General features: G+C 42.4%; 3 protein-coding genes across 3 annotated transcripts; 1 reads left to right on the plus strand and 2 right to left on the minus strand.

Moving 5' to 3' along the window:
• The first annotated feature begins 447 nt into the window (after positions 1–447).
• On the plus strand, positions 448–2,678 carry LOC311008974 (CD209 antigen-like protein C). Its single transcript, XM_084002940.1, has 6 exons — positions 448–558; positions 850–948; positions 1,216–1,341; positions 1,422–1,582; positions 1,658–1,782; positions 2,545–2,678. Exons 1-6 carry the CDS (start codon positions 513–515, stop codon positions 2,660–2,662), a joined length of 675 nt encoding a protein of 224 aa, XP_083859066.1. The 5' UTR covers positions 448–512; the 3' UTR covers positions 2,663–2,678.
• Positions 2,679–3,229: 551 nt separating this feature from the next.
• Positions 3,230–6,707, minus strand: LOC311008973 (uncharacterized protein). The gene is made up of 9 exons (XM_084002939.1): positions 6,658–6,707; positions 6,396–6,542; positions 6,167–6,265; positions 5,157–5,288; positions 4,938–5,060; positions 4,709–4,837; positions 4,066–4,144; positions 3,871–3,897; positions 3,230–3,771 (listed from the first exon to the last, which is right to left on the minus strand). The coding sequence occupies exons 1-9, from the start codon at positions 6,688–6,690 to the stop codon at positions 3,242–3,244; spliced, it is 1,299 nt and encodes a 432-aa protein (XP_083859065.1). The 5' UTR covers positions 6,691–6,707; the 3' UTR covers positions 3,230–3,241.
• A 2,020-nt stretch (positions 6,708–8,727) lies between these two features.
• capgb (capping protein (actin filament), gelsolin-like b) lies at positions 8,728–16,042 on the minus strand. Its single transcript, XM_084003633.1, has 9 exons — positions 15,889–16,042; positions 12,389–12,582; positions 11,415–11,569; positions 10,598–10,756; positions 10,339–10,488; positions 10,126–10,212; positions 9,910–10,042; positions 9,150–9,241; positions 8,728–8,990 (listed from the first exon to the last, which is right to left on the minus strand). The coding sequence occupies exons 2-9, from the start codon at positions 12,579–12,581 to the stop codon at positions 8,925–8,927; spliced, it is 1,035 nt and encodes a 344-aa protein (XP_083859759.1). The 5' UTR covers position 12,582; positions 15,889–16,042; the 3' UTR covers positions 8,728–8,924.
• Between the last annotated feature and the right edge of the window lie 1,113 nt (positions 16,043–17,155).

The raw sequence follows: 17,155 nt of genomic DNA on the forward strand, positions 1-17,155 counted from the left end.
TGCACTTACTGTATATTAAAATAATTAATAAAAAAAATGTTGAGTCAGATTTAAAACAGATAAACAGCAGTAAGATGGAAACCAGAGTAACAGTAAAAATGGAAAAGAATCAGCTGTGAGAAATAAAAAATGACCCACACTCCTCCCTTTTCCAAGTTACAAACGTAATAACAGACCAAAGTGAGAATCGCCTCGACCTCATGGCTTAGTTTGATGATGATGATAAGACAGTAAATAGATGAGCAGGTCGGGTCAGCAGATAAATTACAGTTATAAAGCTCTATCCTGTTAGAAATACTTATCACCCTCATGCTAAGTACACCCTGCCAGCTTCCTCTGTTAAACGCCAACAAGTTATTTCAGGCCCAGAAGTGAGTTCTTGTTAAAGTGAAGGGTTGTGATATGAGAGCGGGGTGGGGAGTGTTCACGTTTCATTCAGCTACATGTGTGAAAGAGTGGAGGTTTAACTGTGAGGCAACTTGTAAGAGGAGAAAAAAGCATCAAACGTCTGCATGGATCTGAGAAACCAGCAGGATGAAGCACAGAGGGAAACTGCAGGTTAGTTATTAAAAGCATCTCTTCCCACCGGGAGTATGAATATATTGTTATTTTATATGGAGAGTTTGTTCAAAGACAGCAGCAAGCCGAAGTCCAGTTTTACCGTTTTACTTTTCTCAGAAAGTGTCACCGTTTGACATGTCACTGATTGTGTCCTCCACATTTCTGGGATTTAAAACATATAGTTTATTAACCTTCATAAAAGGTCACGATAATGCTGAAAATTATGATTTTAGAATTATGTTTCGACGTTATTCATTTCACGCTTGTTGCTGTTTTTTTCCGCCACAGATGCAGGATGCTGTCAAACTTGTCAGCTGATGACACGTGTGGCTGTTGCCATGGGAATAATCCTGGTCATAGGACTGCTCTTGTGTTTGGTATTCATTGGTGAGTATTCATATAAAATAATGTATATATTTATATCAGTTTGTCGTACACACTAATGTTTTACTGCATCCATTTTTGTGTCCAAACCTTAACAAAACTTAATTTAAAAAAAGGGGGCAGGATATTTTGACATGCCACAGCAGGAAAACCATGTGTATGTAATAAAATGAAGAAATCGTTGAGTCAAAATGTTTATTATGAAAAAAGGTCCATAATAAAGTCATACTGGCATCAAGTTATTAAATAACAATGTGCATTTGTCCACAGGAATTCAAGCAACGTGGCCCAGAGCACCAGAAGTGGATCAGACAGAGCTGATCATGACAGAACGACTGCAGCGGTGCCAAAAAGATCTCCATGACGTCGACCTGATGCTCCTCGCTGCCACTCAAGGTCATTTGCATGATTTGCTTCCTCTAAAGTACTTGTGGAGGATGCTGTATGACCTGTTGCTGCCCTCCTCCTGCGTGTAGACTCCAGGTGCAGTCTGTGTCCAGCGGGCTGGCGCTGGTGGAGGAGTCACTGCTACTTCTTCTCCGAGGGCCTGCAGGACGACCGGAGGTGGAACCAGAGCGCCGAGTTCTGCTCGCAGCACAACAGCAGCCTGACTGTCATCAGAGACGTGGCCGAGATGGTAGGGGAGGGAATGAAACACGCAGGGAGCATCATCCGTATTAAAGTCCTCTAAATGTCCCTTTTTCCTCCCCAGGAGTTCATCCAGGCTGTGATGAGGAGGTTCTCCCACGTCCCCTTCCTGTGGGTGGGACTGACGGACGCCAAGCAGGAGGGTCAGTGGCTCTGGGGGGACGGGACGGACGTCCAGCACTACATGACGTGAGTCCAGATCCAGAACGGAATAATAGAAATGTGAAGTAGGACAGAAGATTATATTTAATATGGTGACGCTCTTAATCCTCCTTTTTTTTCTTCTTAAACCACATTTAAAGGCATCATTTTGCTTTCATACTCATGACGGGTCAAACTTTGATGAAAGCGAATTTACTTACTTATTAATTACTTATTTCTGTATCCCATTATATATATTTGTTTGTGAATACAGTAATATTCCTGAAGAAGCAGGAGAGTGACTGGGATTCTGCTGAAACGCTGACATTCTCTTAAACAGGGAAAAAACAAAACAAATTATAATACTTTATTTTGTGGATTAGTCATTAGTAAATATGTTCCTGCATAGAACTATAATTTGATCCTGACTACAAGAGAAACAAAAAACAATATAATATAATATATATATATTTTAAATATATGAATTTACTGTAAACATTGTCCTTATGTGTATAATGAGAGAAATTTGACATTTTTAGTGTATTTACAGTATTTTACCTCAATATTACATAATTCTTAGCACCAAACTTAATTGGGAATTGAATAAAAGTGAAGAATAAAGACAACAATAGGACCATATTTTAATATTAAATTAGCTTTTATTACAACAATCTCATACATGTATAGAAGCATATACACTGAGTGATTGTAATCTGTAACTAGTTATGATAAAAGGTTCACATCCAAACTGTTCCCTTAGATCCTTTTACTGTGGACTGAAACGCTGAAACGTTGTCGCCTACTGTTCAGGGTGACGGTGGAGTGGGACGCTGATCACAGGGACTGTGCAGACCTGAGGGGAGATGGGGGGCTCTTCGCCGCCAGCTGTGAGGCTTATGGACCCTGGTCTTGTAAGAGAGACTCCTGACGCACATCTAAGAGGATTTTATATTCCTTTATACCAACGATTTGACTCTGAACTGTAATGTAATGTCAGAAAAAAGTCAGAGATAAGCAGGAAAATTAAATATTTAAGACATGCATATATATGAAAGTGCATTATAAAGTGCGCGCATGTATTTAGATGAAGCATGTTGTCATACTTTCATGTCTATACATAAATATGTTGAAATTCACATGGCATTTATCCAAAATTTTACAAAAAAATAAATATTACTCTAACTTTTTGTTCCTCATGGTCTGATAAAACATCTCCACCTGTATTATCGCAGATTTTTAGATTTCTTTAAAGTGGTATTGATCAGATACATTGATCCACAATATCATCAGGACTTCAGGAGCTCGGGCTACCAAGAGATTTTAAATTGAGCTTAAATGGGAGAAATTCAAAGCTGTAGTTGGAGCTCATGCTCTTTAAGTCATTATAAATCTAAATGATGACCCTACTTTCCAGAAAGAAAACAAATCTTCATCTTTGTGCAGATTTTGGTCGATGCAATTTTTGTTTAGGTCCAAAGGAATTCTTCCAAGAGTCCAATCAGAGTTGTTAAGCCTCATCTCTCTTCATATGCTGGATTTGAATGCGTGTGCGACCATCCAGTGGGGCGAAGACGGGGTACAGCTTCCCTCTGAAGTTCCCGGTGAAGGTGTAGATGTGGGACTTTGTCTCTGCGTTGTAGAAGGAGATCTGCCCCTCTTTGTAATCCAAGTAGATCCCCATACGTCGAGGCACGAGGTCGACGGGCAGCGCCGTCTCCGGCTTGGTGCAGGCGTAGAATTGGTTTGTGCTGCGCCACAGGGCCCAGTAGCCCTGCTTCGGGGTCATGGGGAAGCGGCCTTGACGCTTGGAGTCGGAGGCCGTCAGCCCCATGCGCCAGTAGCCGTTTTTGGTTATGTTCACCTCCCAGTAGTGGCGGCCGCTGCCGTAGCCCTCCCAGCCCAGCACGCAGGGCCAGCCGTCAAAGCGCTGGGAGCTGTAAGGCAGGTCGGATGCTGACCGGGCCTCCTGGACCTCACGCTGGTCCTCTGACAGCTGCAGCCAGGGGTGGTTGGTCATGGGGTCCAGGACCACGTCAGCTGTTGGGGGGAAAGAGAGAGGCACAGATGAGCTTGTCGTCCTGGTGTCACGTCAGTTCTGTTAGATGGCATGAATGAAAAAGTGAAGGCTGAGCTCACCTGCTGCGCTGCAGATCCAACTCCAAACTAAAATAGAGACACAGACATTCTATTAAAATCAAATTACTGAATTGAAATATTCGTCAAATATTCTGAGAATCCCTCAAACCGTGATGACGGATGATTGCATGGAGAAATTGCTTTGCTTTGTAATAATTACTGTACTTTTGCTTTGGGAAAATCGTTATCACACACCTGAGTTGGGGATGTATCTTGGAATTCCTGCTTCCCCGGTCCTTTGCTTTGTCAGTAACCACAACTGTGGAATCATTCTCTGGAGAGGAATAAAAGGGGGGAAATTAAGCTTTTTAATAGAGCAAAAGGCAGTTTATTGTTGCTGCACAAGTTATAGAAAGTATTGCTTCAAACTTAAACCAGGACATTTGTTAGGTACACCATCATCTGCGTATGTGATGATGATGGATTGACTCTGCAGATAAATGATCAGTTATGAAAGACATTTATTGTCTATACTATAACTTATCAGATCAGAGTCGCATAAAATTATTCACCAAGTTCATTTATTGATGCCCCGCAGGCATTCAAAGAGCAGAGTTCACTCAAATCACTTGTTACATAAAGTCGTTTCATAACCATGACCGCTCAGCATTGAACGTTATCAATGGTTTGTTGTTGTTGCTCTAAGCCAATTCTGTGTTTTACAGCTTTATTGTTTATTTGTGTGCTATAATAATAAAATGTTTATCTTTAAATTTGATTCGCTTCTGGTGCTTTTTATGCCACTTTGGCCTTCCCAGGAGGAACCCAATTTGTTACGCAAATGCACATTTTTTTCAGACTTTTTTTTAGAAATGAACGTGACTCATGGGTTTCTCACCGTGCTGTCTTCTTTGAGCAGAGACCAGGTGATGAACTCCAGCAGAGGCAGCAGGTTGCCCAGACGTTTCTTCTTCAGACCCAGCAGACGCAACACCTTGCCCAGATCATCGCTCTCCACACCGCAACTCTGAAAATCAAACGCATTTCATTTCAGTCTTTATGTTAAGTTATTCTCCTTGATGTGCTGAGGTGTTCATTTAGCAAAGTTTTGGGGAAGGCCTCCTCACCTCAGTCGCCTTCTGCAGCTCCTTTGCCCACTCCATGATCCTCAGCTGGGCCTCCGCATTGGCATCCTCCTTTTTATGTTCATTTTCTTCATCCTCGGCTGCATGAGGCTTCTCCTTCAGGAGCTGAGTGCACACAATCGGCATGTTTGATAGTACCTTAATCTATGATTACAGTGTATTCGTTTCATGCACCAATACTCTGTTTTGTGCTGTGCTGACCTTGTCGACGTGGTGGAGTTCGTCGGCCCACTCCATGATCAGCTTCCTGCTCTCCTCGAGGCTGCGCTCACTGCGCTGGTCTGAATCCTGGACCTCTTTATGACTCGGGCCCTCCTCTGGATCTTCACCGCCCTAAAACACAACACCACACACACTCAGTGTCGTACACTCCTAAAAGCAGTGGTGTGTCACTGAGACAGTTCCATGACTTGAAGACAAGTGACGGCTCATGTTCACAGTAGTTTGAGTTTCAAGACAAATTGGGACTATTTTTAGTATTTTTGTTCTGATAACGTCTCACATGACGTGTCGGTGCCCACCCTACAGGAGGATCGTGTAACCGGGCTGTAAAAGAGCCAATAAACACACACCCATATCAACATACACCCACCCCAACAAAGCAACGTAATGGTTTCCATAGCAACGCTTATATAATCTGTATGGTGACAAATACATGTGAACCTTTCACATTTGTAAGCCTTTTTTTTTTATGTTCGGCTGTAAACCTTCAACAGACGATCAACCGTAAAAGCATGTGACTCCTCCTTCTCATTTTTGCTTTCAGAATCAAAAGGCATTCAGTTGATTTTTTTTAATTTTTTTTACCTGAAATGGCAAACAACTAGCATTTATATTACAAAAGGTTAAAATTAAATTGAGGGTTGAAAATCAGTACTGAATATTGTAAACCATTTTATCCCTTTTTACCTACAATAAGACACGTTATCTTTAGGAATTGATCTTTAAAGTACTTATACTTGTTTAAAAATGTAAACTTTTCTCCTCCTGACATTAGATTTTATGTTCCACTGCTTTTTTTTAAAAAGTGTCCCATAAAAGTACAGAGACATAAGAGTACATTATGTTTTTATGCCCTTTTAGAATGGCATCTCTCTCTCTGCATATTTAAAGGAAATTAAAGGCTTTTTAATTTGGCTTTTAATGTAATGTAATAGCATTGAATCATATTAAATAAATTAATTATAGTGATTTGTATTGCGTTGACCTACCTTGCAGACTTGGTCAACTTGCTCCTTCCAGTGGTGGATGAACTGCACACACTCCTGCAGGCTGCGCAGATCCTTCAGGCCGTTCTGACGAGGATGTTGCTGGAGGAAACGCAACGGGTATCATTTCAGTGTTTATTCTCTCTCTAGGTCGTTTACTCCAAATGGGAAATTCATACAAAAACAAAAAAACATAATCTGTTTCAACCAAACGAAGGATGTTTTAATGTACCTGTGGGTGTTTGGTGAGGCTGCTGGCTTTGGCGGTTCTGCTGGGGGCCGAGCTGTGAATCTGGACGTCCTCCTCGGGCAGCTTCCAGCGTACGGCACAGATGGAGCTGCTCTGGGTGGTGCTGTCGCCCACCTTCAGCAAGTTCAACTCTGCAGGGGGACAAATTCAGGAGAAAAATCAGTTCAGTGGATTTCCAACATTGATGCCACATTATCTTGGCAAAAGTGACCACATACTGAATAAATATGTTAAAGAAAAACACTTTACTTTTAGCAGATTTCAGGATACTCTTCATCTCTATGGGGGCTTCCATACTGCTGTGGACCAGAGAATATACAAATGTAATGTTTGGTGAACAGTGACCAGGAAGAAGTAATAGCAGCGATATAAAATTCAATTACAAGTAAAAGTTCAGCATCAAAACTCAAAGTATTAGCACAAAGTACTTCAATCAAAAGTAAAAACGCACCTTTAAGTAATACTATTTCTATGTGTAGATGTTAATCACTTGTAAAGATGTACAAAAAAACTACACACTACAATTAATTTCTATTATTGTTAATGTAAAAAAGAAAGAAAAAGTAATTAATAGTTCCACAATAGTGTAAATCATCATGAATTCAGAAGGAAATGTTAATGTTAATTCAGTCGTACCATATGTTCCTTACCTGTGGTGTGAGGGAGCGTGGTGCTGCTCTGCTGGTGGAGGAAACTGGACGGCTCCTGCTCTCTAATCACCGTATTTGTTCCTCTCTCTGTCTCTCTGAGCTTTGGACTTTTTTATGGAGGAAACTTTCCGCAGACCTCTCTGACACGAACTTGCCCGGCAGCTGCTGGCACGATTCCCACGAAGGCAAAAAGGCAAGCCTTTTATTAACTAAGGTCCCCTGATACCACTTATAGTGACGCACATGCTTTGATTTAGTGATGGTGTTACTCTAACGATAAGTACATTCATTAACACAACAGTCAGGGTTGATATTCATATAGTGGGAGCTGAGATATAATAATAATACAATAGATTAACTTATATTAGACATCAATTTCTGTGTGAAATCATTTTTAACACCTAAATTTGTGTTTAAAGAAACACATTTCTCCATAAAATATGAGGATTCATGGTCTAAACTTGATTTATTAACTATAAATTAAATATTTGAGGGGATGTCAAATTGTATTAATGTAAAATTGAATGGCAGTAACTCTTTGCCTTGACACACATACTATTGATTATTGTGTAAACCATCGTAACACAATAGATCTGGATCTCATTTTGAGGCTTAAGAGGGAAGGACTTTCAATCTTTATTGATAGAAAGAAAAAAACATAATAAAGGTTGGATCATAATTGTGTAAATTAATGTAAAAGGCATTTTTAAGTCAGATTTCAAGCACAACTTTTTTTAAAATTCTCATACTTCCCCCCATTTTCTTTATTTTTCTCCTTTCAAGATAAGACGCTCAACATGACACACATAACTGGCAAAGTATGCTTACAACCTGCTGATAACGTGATCGCAAGGCAGAGAAATCATAAAAAAATGACTCAGCTGAAAAACCTTCTCACGCTTAACATAATGCCCCACCCGACATCATCACCGTGTTTTCTTGACCTGCAGTCATCAGCCTAATAAGCCTAAATACATCACACTGACCCCGACGGTGATGTTTGCCTTCAGTAGCCAATCACAGAGCAGCATTAAAGTTGAATAAGAGTAGAGGAGGATGCATATATTAGGGGGAGGAAAGGGTGCAGCAAACCTATTTTGGTAAAAAAGTGATGTTATTGTCAAAATGAAAAAAGTTGGTGATACAAAATATGAAAAATCTCATTAAAACAGGCTTAGATTAAATCTATTAAATAATGTAATTAAAAATAGTCATTTGAGTGTTAGTCTATCAATGAAAAATGACTCAAAAAGCAGAAAAATGCCTCCTGTGAGTGAAATAGTGTAATGTGTAAGCAACAATTTACTGCTGTAATTGCTCAATGTTATGACTAACGATGCATCATATTCTATAAACGGATAATGCATAACGTATTTAAAGTATCTCACATCATTGCATAATTACAGCGTTTAAGTAAACAGAGTAGTGGACCGAGACTGTGACATCAACGTACTCACTATTGTGCACAGGTAACAGTCATGCAGCCATGGCAACAGAGAGGGCATAGTTTAAACATTATGCAAACACCGTGGTGGCTCATGGGTAAAGGTGTGGTCGGACGTCTAGCCAGATTTCAAAGAGAAACTTGTCGACGGGGGAAAATGACTCAACATTCAGCCACTTCCTCTAGCAGCTTCAACAAACGTGTGACACAAGAGTCCAAACTCGTTTATCATCTTTATCATCAGAAGAAACGTTGCATTTATAAAAGTGACCAATTTCAAAACAAGCTACAGTTTGCTCTTACAAATATGTACATACAAGTAAATGCATTTTTAAAAAAAAAATTGATTTTGTATTTGGTTCTGCAGCTTCTTCTCCTCGTGTGCAGGATTTGTCGAATGTTCCCCAGAAAACTGTTTTAGTTCCAGCTTTTGAAGAACTGCTTGAAGATGATGGTTTCCTTCCCCTGGGGCAGAATCTCCACCTGTCACAACACACACACCTTTACTGCTAAAGAGCTGGAAGTGAAACTAAATCTGTAAATCATCCTTTAATCAGAACAAGCTGCTGTGACAGACTAATGGTTGGAATCACATATACAGGAAGTATAAGCAGCCTTTACTGTTTGAATTATGAGCTGTACCTGCGTTTTCATCCTGGGGTACTTCATTTGTTCGATGAAGTTGTCCGCCATCTGAAGGGCCACCTGCTTCTCCTCGCCGTTCGCTCCGTTACCTGTCAGTCAACGTCACATGAGTACCGGCACTTTATAATATGCAGCATGTTTAATAGCAGCTACTCCTTCTGGTGGAGAAAATACCACAAACATTTCATTTGGAGCCTTGTTTCTTACACCCTTTTAATTTGGATTTCATTGTGGGAGTTTGGTTCCTGTGCTGCATTCTTTGGCTTTTGTGTGACATGCATTTTTAATTCAGATATTAGCGATGAAAGTTATTTTTAAAATGCAAATCTAGCTGTTGTTCAGTCTCAGTCTGTCCACATATATTAAAGGCAGAGTAGGTCATTTGGAAGAGACTTTGACTTTGAATGCATCGCCAAACCTAAAAAGTCCCGCCCCCTTCGTTCAGACCTCAGTTTTGATTGGACGGGGGGTTTTACAGCCACTGATTTTTTTTATGTTAGAGCATTTCATTTATTCATTTCCATCAGTATTTTACAAGGATTTCAAATAATATAACAAAGTGTTTCTGAATGGAATCGACCTATAATTAATGCTCATACTTCACATTTCCAAGTGTGAAAACCGACCATTATTTTTCAAAATGCTCATTAAAATTTGCTCCCATCAGATACCAAATATCGCCAACGACCATCACTTTCCTCGATATGAATTTCAGGCGACACAAGTGTGGTTCGGGGGTCAAGCCGTACTTCCTCACCTTTCCAGACGAAGATCTTCCCGTTGGCGCCGTTGTCCAGAATGAAGCAGTCGTCCCGAACCAGCAGCTCCTTGGCGAACGGGCTCTTCGCCGACACGCTGGTCATCGTCATGGAACCCGTCGCGTCGGACACCTGTAGGGGTGAATGCACACAGGTCTGTGTTGTAGCAGTGTGACGCGTCCTCGCAGGGTTAGAGGCTTTGCAGATGATGCTACCTTGTACAGGGAGGCCGAGTTGGACGCGTCTGCTTTCTTGTCTTCTTCTGGCGTGCTCTCTGCCAGCTGTGGCATCTGTCCCAGGACCTGCTCGGATACAAGACAGGCTCACAAACAACACCTCACTTGATTTGTATCTTCTTCTTTTTTTTTGGTGCATATTCCCACTCTCTGCCTCTGTAAAGTCAAATGTAGGGGGAAATAAACTCTTACCTTGAGCATCTCCTCCGGCTCGTCCCCCTCGTTGCTGTCCACGATCCGGGCCTTCCCGTGTCTCTCCGTGTCCCGGATCAGCGAGGCGATCTCACGCACCTTCTGCTTCTCGAAGATGTTGGCCTGCGACCCGATCCACGACACGATGATCTGGAGGGGCAACCCAAGCGGTCACTGCTCAACTCACACGTTGGGTTTTTATCTGTGGTGAGACTGCAGCAGGGTTCTGAGAGACGAGGTCAGATGTTTGCGTCCTCACCTCTCCGAGGTCCAGGATGAAGCAGTCCCCTTTGTTGAAGCTGCTCCAGGACAACTCCACCTCCTTGGCACGGATGTTGCGTTTCCCTTTGATCTGGTACAACCGCTGCACCGTCCCGGAGCCCTGAGGCCTCCTGAAGCCCGACTCCACACCGCCCGCCTGTGGGAGACATTCATGGGATGCTCATTAAAAAAAATAGAAAATGATCTTGGACTTTGGCACCGAGGCCATAATAACCAGGACTGTGAAATGATCAAAGGGATTTAGCCAGCAATATAAAAATATGCTAGATAATAAGAGATGCCTGAAGGCTATTTTTTTTATTCAGTTTCTCATTCATGATTGAAAACTTGAGAAAAAATATTTTCAATTCAGAGTTTAATTGACATTATGACGGTACGGTGTAATTAATTAATGCAATTAATGTAGTCAGGCTGCAGATCCGCTAACATGCAAAATTGTGAGCCTACAATATATATTCATATATTCATTTTTATTCTATTTTACTCTTTAAAATGCTGTTCATGTGTCATTTTTAACATGCATTTTGTTTGTGTTCCATCTTGTCAAAAAGTCCATTTCATTTAAAAAAAAATGTTTTGATAAGTAAAGTAATTCAAGGAAATTCTTTTTTTCCTATTTAGTACCAGAATATATCATTCTTTCCAAGAAATTATTGGAAAAAATGACGAACCAATAACCTGAAATATAACTGCAGCTGACGTTAAAAAAAATAATAGAGATATTTGAACTGTGAATTTCGGTCGATGGCATTTAAAGCATCTGAACATCCAGAATCGGGTCGTTCCTCCCTCACCTTGTAGCTGACCCCTCTGGGGAAGAGGGCCATGAACTCGGGGGACTCGTAGCCCTGAACCTGCCTGTACTGAACGGGGTCTCCGCCCAGATGGTGATCCAGCTGGGTGGCCAGCATGGCGCACGCCACCTGCTCGTCCTTAGACGACTTCTCGCCTGAGACGGAGAAATTAATAAATGTCAAGTTCAAAACCTCAAAAGAGAAACTGTGGGTGTTTGAGCGTTACGCAACAGAAGATCCACATCAGAAACTGATTTAAAACTTTTAGAAAACATCCGTTTCTTCATGCATAAAACTTGTACATTTGGACCTCTCAATACTTTTTGTTAATTGTTTCGGATTGATACTTTATCGGCCTTTTGGCCTCTTGGATAAATGAACAAAAAAGGTCAAAACAAGGCCTTTTCTCCCACTTTGATCCCTGATGGAGACAACCAGAGCAGAGAAAGACAAAGGAAAGAAAGTGAGAGAACACGAGGAAAGGTGATGAGAGAGCTGCTGGCCGAGGTCATTGTCAAGGAGCCGAAAAGAGATGAAACCCAATGAATTGTAAGCAAGTTGAAGAAGGGAGGAGGCTTCGGAGCGACGCATGCTTGAGAGCCCTCTCCGAGCCGTGACAATCGGCTTAGTGTTACCTAAGCACCGGATACATGCTGGAAACAACAGCCACGTTTCAGGACTGTAACCGTGCTGCATTTTTAATGAGCCACTGCTCAAACAAACCCATCCCAGTTTCCCCCCTCGGGACTTCTTTCTCTCCCTCTCATCATCCCTCCTTCCCACCTCGGTCCAGCCCCTCTCTCCTCACGTGATGATGCAGCAGGTCACGGCGGTGTCTCATGTGTCATCACCGTTAGCGGGAGGGGGGATCAGCTTTACAACCGCAGCACGGGGGCCAGGATGCAACCACTGGACCATCGTTAGCCCACAGTTGATACACATTTCCTAACCCAGATGTTTTCTCTCTCTCTCACCTATCCACATGTGGAGGTCGGCTCCCAGCTCGCCACGGTTCTCCAGCACCAGGTAGGAGTCCCCGTTGTAAAAGGCTCCCACCTCGGAGGGACCCAGCAGCACCGCCTTCAGCTTCTCCACCCTCCACACCCGGAGGCCCGGCTCGCGGTCCTCTGGACCGAACTGACCCGGCGCTGCCTTGAAGGGGAGCATGCTGCGAGGAGAGGAGAGGGAGATAAGAAGGGTAAGACAACAGCAGGAAGGACTAACGTTTGCTGAATAGCGGAGAGGAGAATGGAATGAAACAGAAAAATATGATTCCACAATCTTCACGCCACGCTGAGTCACACTCAATTACACAATCCCCCCTTCTGCAGAAGGGGAAGAGGCCGTCTGAAACAGGAAGTGTGAATACATGGAGCTGTGGCACAGTTTCCCCGTGGTCATGGGTAGTGAGGAAGGAAGGAAGTATTTCAGTCATTTCTTACTTTACAGAACTTTACAGAGGTCAACACCTCCGAACCACAATCACTTGAAGACATGGAGGTCGTAGTTGATGCCATGAACACTAAAGCAGGGCTTGTGTTGCTGCTTAACAACCACCTTCATAACATTACGTCACTCACTACAAGACCAAGCAGGCCACGCTGGTGCAACACGACCAGGCGTGGCTATATGGGAGCTCGATCATGTCTGGGAGAAAGAGGTAAAGAAACATCTGATGTTGGAGACATTTACTGTTGGGCCCCTTTATTAGAAATGTCACATCATTATTTTCAGATAGGAATCGAAATAAAATCATGTTAAAGCTTCGTAAATACACTTTTTAAAATAAAATCTTAACGCAAAGTCCACTCTCTTTTACCGAGCTTTCAGCTTTTGACCATATCTCATGATCTTCTTCAGCAGGTTATCATGTGACCTTGGTTAAGTAATGCTCAATTGTTAGATAACTTGGCTATGATGAACCCACTCAGGAAGACCATGATAAGCACTTGAAAACCCAAGAAAAAAAGTATTTGACTGAGTACTGTTTCCAAGATCAAGAATGTACTTTTACGTTTACAAAATTATCAGTTTTATTAAAAAACAACAACAATATTAAATTCAAGATCAACTTACTAGATTCCCAGGGTTTTCAACTATCAAACGTGGTCTTCCTCAACAGAGAGAGATGGCTCAGTTCATCATGTGACACAAGGTGACTAATGGGAGTTTGCTCAGTTGTAACCATGCTAACTGTTACTGTTACTGTTACTGTTATTGTTACTGTACTGTTAATTTTCAGTACGATCAATGATCAAGTGCTGAAGCTGAAAGAAAAAGACATTTGGTTTTGTAAAAAGTATTTCATTCTCAGCTATCTGATATCATAGTGTTATGTATTTGCAGCTTTGTGCTTCTACAGAATACTAAAAGGCTTTTCCTGAACGACAACAGACAAACATCTGAAACCAAACTCATGTTGCTGCTACTCTTATCAGAGGTTTCCTCTCTGATAAGAAGGCTTTGTAGGCGTGGCCACATTTTCAGATCAAACTCTTGGCGGCATCACACACCAATATATATATATCATAATATTAATCTTGTGCTACGTTATGTAAGTCAGTTTATGTGGCTGCTAGATTGGCGCCAGGAAGCAAACCACGACTGATAACGAGACAAACAATTAGCAGGATTAGAGTCAACGAAGGACACTACTCTACATCATGTGTACTACGACTAATAAACGGAGCAGAAGCAGTTGACACTCGTAGTGCAAACAGACAGAGAGGGGGACAATACGACAGAGTGAATATTTGAACACATAACGGTAGAGGGAGTGAGGAAAGAGAAAGGCCCCCGAGTTAAGGTTACAATGCTTGGACAGCTGCTCCGACACAGCAGAGAGGAAAAAAGGCCCGATCCACTTAACTGCATGATCTCCTCTGGTACCTCCGGCATGCTGTCTGACTCCGGCTCCATTCTGCGTGTCTACTGGAGTGTGTGTGTGAGACCCGGTGTGTGAGGTGAGACCCAGCGTGTGTGTGTGTGTGTGTGTGTGGTTGTAAGGGATGGTCTGGTGAGGAGGTGCTCACCTGGCCTGGTTAGCTTATATGTGGGACGTAACTGGAGCCTGTGTGATGAAATCCTACCTGCAGCCTGTGTGTGTGTGTGTGTGTGTGTGTGTGTGTGTGTGTGTGTGTGTGTGTGTGTGTGTGTGTGTGTGTGTGTGTGTGTGTGTGTGTGTGTATATAGAGTCGGGTTCCTGGCTAAAGCTAAACACCAAGTGGATAATTAGTGGGAAAGCAAACTGCTGCCTCCTCCATCTTTCCACTCTTCCCTTCCCCTCCAGCTCTTCATCCCTTCTCCTTTAACCCTGTGAACCTTCCCGCTACGCAAAGACAGCCTCAGATAGGAATGGAAACTAGACTCTGGACACCCCTTCCCCTTCTCCATCATCCCCACACGCCGTTATCCATTTATGATCTCTGAAAGCGTCAGCAAAAGCAAATATGCTAATATCCCTTGGCCTTCCTGGTTATTCAATAAAAAGTCAAAAGGCGATAAGTACTACAATTCCCAGGGTGCACTCTGGTGGTATTTTCCTAACTTCAACGCAGACGAATAGCTGATAACTTATGACATCAGAGCATAAGCACTCTGCTGTTTCCACTCATATTGGTATGAAGTCACTCTTGGTCAGTTTTCAATCTTTCATCTTTAAAAAGCACTGATTTAAATCTCACTCATCTCTCATCCAATGTTCCACCGGGTGAAAAACAAAGAGGCAAGATAAGGCAGTAATACATTTAACGGGTCCCGATAATGAATAATTGATGATGAAGCTGGTCTTTGTGGCGCCTTGGTCAGAGCGAGGGGACGTCAGTCGATGGTCACGAGGTCACAGATAGGCTAACAGGGGTCACCGACTCAGCCGTCCATGCGTTGATAACCGGACAGAAATATGAGAGCGGACGATATGCAGGCGTGGGGAGCGACCTGAGAGAGACCTGTCGACCAATGGGTGAGTGTTTACACTGTGCATTCATATGGCTGCCTGCAGAGGCATGTCTACCAGATTAAGAGACTGAAATCAAGACCGGGTGATGCAGATTCAGAGAAACTGAGAGCACAGGAGATCAAAGATAGACCAGACAGGAAACTATGATGTGTGTGTTTAAACACACTGACAGCTGCAGTAAACCAGATTCAGCACCCTGACTTTTAAGAGAAGTTAATGCAAATACGATCAGCGTGATGTGTAGGAAGTGAGACTCTAGGAAAAGCAAATTTAAGGTTAGGTTTCCTCCACCGGCAACAGAAAAGGGTGGAGCAGAGAATAACTCTAATGGAAAGATGGGTGTCAGAGAGTCTGCCTGCATTCGAACTGAAGATTCATTGTCCCGCTGTGAGATTCCTCGGCTGATTTCAGGCGAAGGAATGTGACGAGGAAACAGAAGTGAAAGGGAGGGAAGAAGCTTCAGGGTAAAAAGGAAAATAAGCAAACAACAAATCAGAGCGTAGAGCAGCGACTTACCTTGTAGAGTGAGCTGGCAGAGGGGACACAACACGTCTGAGCTGAGAGAATAGAGTAAAAAGTGTTCATGCAAGAGGAGACACGTCCCTAAATACACAAATTACTTCCTCTGTCTGTGGAAGTGAGGCCCAGCCCTCTGACTCAAACACAAAAGAAGTAAAAAACAGTGCGGTGATTGGGTCGAGGCTTAAAGTGGAGGAAGTGACAGGCAGACTAAATCATTGTTCATCTCATAAAACAGCTTCTTTTACTACTTAAATTCCATTTGACTTTCTTTAAGAAATACAAAAATTAGACCAAACACAAACACAAATGACAAAAAGCATCTTGTATATCATTCACTTGCATATTATTGTCCTGATTCTTTTCTAGTCTCCTTGTAGGTAATATTCAACTTCTTAAAAGATTAACTCTTCTCATGACTGCCCTCTCTTTAATGACTCAACCTCACAAACACAGTTGGTAAATATCACCACGGCAACACCTCATAGCCCCCCCCCCCCAACACACCCATGTAGTCACAATCACAGCACAAACTTGGATGGAAACCTGTGAGTCAACTTTTCCAAGTTACCCAATATATCTTATAGAAGCTTTATTTCATTACCAACTCACGTAGTGCAGCTAAATGTTGTTCAAACCCAAAGAAAACACACAACATGTCAGCTAGGACTTTGAAAATATTCCTCAAAATGACTTCTGGGCCAGAAATCTCCACTTCAGCAACACCGAAACTCAACAAACAGTCCCGTCTGTTCTGCACATATTTAAGCAGGTAATCATGAGCTCTAGTTAAACTGTTGTTTAGTCACTTTCAGTCTCCCCTTGAGGTATACGTGTGTAAACGCTAGAAGTGCACACTCAGTTAGTTACAGCCCAGGTCAAAGGTCAACAAGAGGTGACTAAAGTCAGTTATTGTGGTACAAATTACAGCCTTACCCTTCCACATTTTACCTTTAGCTTGAAGCAGTCCCAGTGCAGGCTAGCAGAGTTTCAAGTCTTGTTTGAGTGCTTAACTTCCTGTAGGAAGCAGGGGGAGAGCGCCACCAAGAGGAGGGAGCGTGCTGGCTTTCATTTCACGTGAACGACAGGCCGTGTGGTTTACTGGCACAGGTGTTTCCCATCAGGACTCACCATGTGATTGTTAGTCCTCAATAAACTCTGTGCTGTCTGTCAGCAAACAAATAGTGCAGACAGTACATCAGTGTTATCAGCAAAATGTGCAGCTAATTTTACCCATTTTAATTAATTTAACCTCAATCTATGA

Source organism: Eutrigla gurnardus, assembly GCF_963514095.1.
Source record: "Eutrigla gurnardus genome assembly, chromosome: 23".
NCBI lineage: Eukaryota > Metazoa > Chordata > Actinopteri > Perciformes > Triglidae > Eutrigla > Eutrigla gurnardus.